Below are 5,677 nucleotides of genomic sequence, written 5' to 3'. Positions count from 1 at the left end.
TACGGCTAGAAGGATTCGTGAGCCGTTAAAGTGGGAAATTCAAACACTAGGGCGCCCCCTTAACCCTCCGCTACTCGCGTGGCGTCTGCTGGACGCCAACCAATATGTTTTTGTTTTTCTTCGGCCAAAGTGTGCGTATAATAGTTTCTCCTTCTAGGTACCTTACTCTTTTCGAATTGTCTGCCATTCAGTTAAATCATATCAGATAAATTTATAGCAGGGTGCCAGGCAAGGGTTTTTGAAATGTATTTGAGTCTGTCAGACGCCACGCGACTAGATTCGTTACAATTTAATAAATATTTTATTTTCAATCAATGCTCATTTCTTATATTTTATAATTGTTATTTAATGCTATTATTAATTATGATTATCTTTAATTTGTTGTAAATAAAAATGCAATTTTTTTCTCTTATTTATTTATGTGGTTTAAGCTCGCGTTTTTGTTTACTGCGGGAATATATCAAGGAATTACTGCTCTCGATTTCACCGGAGACAATCATTCGAAGGTCGTATTTCAGCCACCCATCCATTGTGGGTTTTTTGTGTGCAACTTAATTGCACAGCAATTGATTGCAATCTGGGGAGCGGCACGCCACGGCCTGCTGTTTCGGCATATGCCCAGCTGCTTTTTTTTCTATCCGCGTAGGTCCAACGCTTGTCTTTTCGTCGAGTCTCAATTATAACGTATCTTACCCTAGTCTATTCAGCACTGTGGATAGGCGCCGCGTCGCGAAACCATATCGGTGACGACTTTGCTTTCTTTTGAATTCGGCATATGCCCTGCTAATTTGTTTTCTATCTGCGTAGGTCCAACGCTTGCCTTTTCGTCGAGTCTCAATTTTAACGTATCTTATCAATGTCTATTCAGCACAGTGTGATAGACGCCGCCTCTAAAACCATTTCGGTGACGACTTTGTTTTCTTTTCAATCTGCAACCTTAGAGAAACTCTCCAACATATCTATGACAAGTTATCTTTTTCTTATCTATTTCTCGCAGCCGCAGAGATGCCACGTCGGGTCCCCACATATTGCGCTAATTTACTAACTTGTTTTCTTTTGGATATACAAATGTGCAACTCTTGTAGTTCCTCCGTATAAATACCCAAGTATCCCGCTATCGACCACTCATTCTTTGTCCGTTGGTGTATTGGTGCGTCAGAAAGGAACTTGTGACTGCAAGGAGCCCCTGAATTTTATCAGTAAAACGTGCGAGTAATTCCAGAGTGGTGCAGTGGAACAAGCTACACTTCATAGTGTTTCATTGTTCGAAAGTGTAAGTTTTATATTCCTTTATATTTATGCATATACATTTATGAAATTAATCACGCTGTAGATGGTTGTTCCCTATTATGATGTATCTCTTCTGGATTTACTTACGTCCCTTAGATGGAGAGAAAAAAACAGCTAAACCTAATGCGTGAGGAAGATCGTAGCTATCTGCAGCGTCTTCTGATGGAATCATCAGATTCAGAATTGTCTGCAGTAGATGATGAGAGCGAAGGTGAAGAAGATTCCTTGAAGGAACAATTGCAAAACACGGATACGGAGCAAGAAATTACTAGTGAGGAAGAAAGTGACCGAGAGGATGAAGAATCAGGTAAAGAATTTGTTTTTGGGAAAGACAAAACTACGAAGTGGGCTTTGCAAATACCAGTGGTGACTGTAAGGACTCGTCGTCATAATATTGTAAACCTGAATTCACGTGTGAAAGAAAGTGCTACAACCGCTAAGACTGTACTCGAGTGTTGGAGATGTTTTTTTACCGACAGTCTGCTTGCTATTATTTTGGAAAACACTAATAAATTCATTGAATCCCAAAAAGATCGTTACGATAGGGAAAGAGATTGTAAATTTACCGATTTGAGTGAACTGAAAGCTTTCTTTGGATTACTGTATATGGCAGGTTTCCTTAGAAATAGTAAGCTAAATACAAGTGATTTGTGGTCTACAGATGGAACTGGTGTTGAATTTTTTCGATTGGTGATGTCTCGTAAGCGCTTCCACTTTATTTTACAAAGCCTTCGGTTTGATGACAAAGCAACTAGAAGCGATAGGAAGCTATTAGATAAGCTTGCACCTGTTAGAGAGGTTTTTGATATATTTGTTCAAAATTGCCGTGAAAGTTATTCTTTGGGAGAATACGTAACTATTGATGAAATGCTATCAAAATTCAGAGGAAGATGTGCATTTAGGCAATACATCCCGAGTAAACCAGGAAAATATGGAATTAAGATATTTTCTCTAGCAGATTCTAAAACATTTTACACAGGGAACTTAGAAGTATACGTTGGGAAGCAGCCGGAAGGCCCATTTTACGTTAGTAACAGTGCCAATGATGTTGTAAAAAGGTTGGTTAGACCGATTGCTCACAGTGGTCGCAATATAACCGCCGATAATTGGTTTACCAGTTATGAGCTAGTTTTAGACCTACTCAAAGCTAACCTTACGTATGTAGGAACAGTAAGGAAGAATAAACGGCAGCTTCCACCCAGTTTTACATCCCCTGTCGGTCGAGAACCATTTACAACTCGTTTTGGATTTGATAGGCATTGCACATTGGTATCATACATACCAAAGCCACGAAAAAATGTAATTTTAATATCTTCAATGCATCATGATTCCACAATCGATGAAACAACAGGGAATTCGAATAAGCCAGAGATCGTGACATTTTACAATGCAACTAAATCTGGCGTTGATGTAGTTGATAAATTATGCGCGACTTACTCAGTAGCAAGAAACACCAAAAGGTGGCCGATGACTATATTTTATACCATGCTCAATGTGGCAGCAATAAATGCTCAGGTTATTTACCTTGTAAACAACAAAGAGAGTTCTCATGCAATTTTGAAAAGAAGGCATTTTATCAAAGTCCTTGCGCAAGAACTAACTAAAGAGCACCTGCAAAAACGTAGTCACGTGGTAAATTTACCGAGGGAATTGAGAAAAAGAACTTTAGCCATTAGTGAGAAAGACAAAGAAACTGAACATAATGAGTCAAGTACTTGCAGTTCCAAAAGTATTCGTAGGAAATCGGAGGAAAAAACGAAGGAGAAAAAAGAGAATTCTAGAAAGAGATGTTACATTTGCGACAGAAAAAAAAATCGAATGACAAAATATAGGTGCATTTCCTGTGATCATTATATATGTTTAGAGCATTCTGAATACGTTTGTATTGTTTGCAAGGATAAAAATATGTAATTGTTGCTGTGATGTGGTTTAATTGAGAGCAATGTATCAAAAATGTGCTTAGTTACTAAAAGATGGTTAAAATGTCTTAAATAAGTTAAAAACTATTGTATTTACAATGTTATAACTTGTAAAGGAGCAAATAAATAACATAAAAGTAGTGTGTTGCATTTAATTTTAATATTAACTATTATATTATAATGTACACTATTGGCGTCTAGCAGACGCCACGCGAGCATATTTGTCCCAAAATTTGACGCGAGTGCGGAAGGGTTAAGCACTGGTATAGTACAATATTTGGGGGAGGCGTCCGAGAACTATGATCATTTGCACCATGAGGTAAAGATTGAGCAAGAAGAGTAGCGAGGAACACGGATTCGGCATTAGCCTGCCCCTAGCGAAATAAGCCTAGGAGACACTACGTAACGTCCCACCCGACGGATGGAGTCTTGCGCTTGAGTTGTCCTTACGACTCGCGAACAGGGATCGGGCATTCTATGAAGATTCAATGATACCTTTGGGGTTAGAACCAGGGCCCACGGGGTGTGAAACCACCATACCAATACCCTTATGCTGCAATAACATTTCAACACTTAACACAAGAGTCAGCCAACTTGCTTTAGCAATTTACTACATCAACTAGAATGCCGCATAAATCTTTAAAATAATGAGACAGGATGAAATACTATCAGATGGCGTTCTTGCCAATTTTTAGACTCCTCCTCACGAAGTCAACGATCGCAAAATAAGAGCATAATATTATATCCAATATATTTAACGTTTTCGGATTTGCATTGCACCACCTTGATGACGAATGTTCGACCTTGACGATGATGTAAGTGTCAAAACCAAGGTAGGTATTATAGCGTGAGAGTGAAACGTAAGAAGAGAATTTTCTTTCGCTGTATCCATTTGCTTAGTGATGTAACTTCATGGAACAATTGACTATTTTAATCGAATTTTTCAAGTGCAAATTAAAGTTTTCCTGTGGAAAATTACTCACAATGTAGTCGAACATATTTTTTATTCTATCGAGTGAGGGCCAATGTTCCTTCTAGTCATAAATTTGTTCTCTTTTTTCTCTACGTATCATATCATGCATTGTTATTTTGAACATCAGTGATAATTTTCGTCCTTATGCGTTACAGTTGAAGGTTTTGAGCAATACTTACATGTAATAGGGATGCATCTATCATCGACTTTGATAGCCCGAATAAAATTCTATTTTGTATCATCGAGTACTCACTCACTGATCCTGCCCTAAAGTTGGTTTGGATAGGTTATGGTAGAGCTCGCCCCAGACTAATATAAAGACGTGTGAATTTCGTTAATTCAGGGTAAGTGAACCAGTTCCTCTACCAGGGTTTACTCAAAATTGGAGGATTTTAATTGGGCCACAAGGGGAGGAGAAGAAGGAAAGATGAAAATCCTAGGATTGGAAGCCAAGAGCTCTGCCTACTTGGATATCACACCCTCAGTAATTTACGCTTTGAGGTATTTTATCACTTGTAACCTAATTGATTAAGAGATTGATTTGATCTAGTGAAGTTAAAAAGAAGCTTTGAAAAGGTTTTCAAATATTAAATTTATGGATATTAATATTTGAGAGTATTGATACTTATTGAATACTCATTTATCAATGTAACAACTCTAATGTAACTTCTCCAACCACCTCTTAAATTAGTGATATTCCGGTTCAATTCCCAAAAACACAGACGAAATTGTGAATACCTATGCACCGTATGTAAGAGGAGCTGAGAGATAATGTGCCCAAGAGAGAAGATTTGTTATAAGAATTACATAATCGCATGCATCCAACAAAAAATCAGTTCTCAAGCGGTTCCAATTCTGGTGAAATATCCACTTTTCATATCCCTTTATAACCTTGACAACATTAATTTCTCTGAGTGGTATATACTTAGACCAGTAACTGCCATGAAAAAATTAAGTCCAACATCAAAAATCCGATCTCAGGCTTCTTTCTTAATGCGCCATAGTTGAATGTTTAATAGACATCAAATAACCAACTTAGATATAATTTAGTAAATTTATCGAGTAAAAGAAGCGACATCGTTCCAACGCGTCTACCAATCTGTAGTTGGTGTCCTTTTCTTTCATCAAGAAGGAGAGAAATCCGTCCAGGCCATTAAAGTTATTGTGATAACATTCGAAAACTCAGAAATTTAAGAAACTAGTAGCTTCGTATTTAATATGGTTTCCAGAGAGAATGCTTTGTTCAAGAATTTCTTAGAAATAATCCTTTTGGTATCTTTCTTTGAGGTTTAAAACAAAGCCTGGAAGAGAAAATATTCTTCTTCAAGTAAGGAAATGAAGTGAGAGGAATGGATATTCAAAGCTTAACCAGCTTGATTAGGAAGCATTTCCCAAAATAAAATCATAAAAAAATTTCACTTCACAAAAATCACACTTTCTCATGCTTTACCAAGACATCAATAATAACATAGGCCAACAATGTAAAAACTTTTTT

At 37.3% G+C, this 5,677-nt stretch overlaps 1 protein-coding gene across 1 annotated transcript; it reads left to right on the top strand.

Moving 5' to 3' along the window:
- The first annotated feature begins 1,916 nt into the window (after window positions 1-1,916).
- Window positions 1,917-4,341, top strand: LOC124162521 (piggyBac transposable element-derived protein 4-like). The gene is made up of 2 exons (XM_046539089.1): window positions 1,917-3,005; window positions 4,338-4,341. Exons 1-2 carry the CDS (start codon window positions 1,984-1,986, stop codon window positions 4,339-4,341), a joined length of 1,026 nt encoding a protein of 341 aa, XP_046395045.1. The 5' UTR covers window positions 1,917-1,983.
- Window positions 4,342-5,677: the final 1,336 nt, after the last annotated feature.

This window comes from Ischnura elegans, chromosome 7, assembly GCF_921293095.1.
Source record: "Ischnura elegans chromosome 7, ioIscEleg1.1, whole genome shotgun sequence".
NCBI lineage: Eukaryota > Metazoa > Arthropoda > Insecta > Odonata > Coenagrionidae > Ischnura > Ischnura elegans.
Note: the sequence above shows the minus strand (reverse complement) of the source record. Positions and strands in the feature narration are given on the sequence as shown.

Excerpts from the sequence above, each read along its gene's own strand:
- LOC124162521 (XM_046539089.1), top strand. The coding sequence starts at position 1,984 with ATGTCTCGTAAGCGCTTCCACTTTATTTTACAAAGCCTTCGGTTTGAT.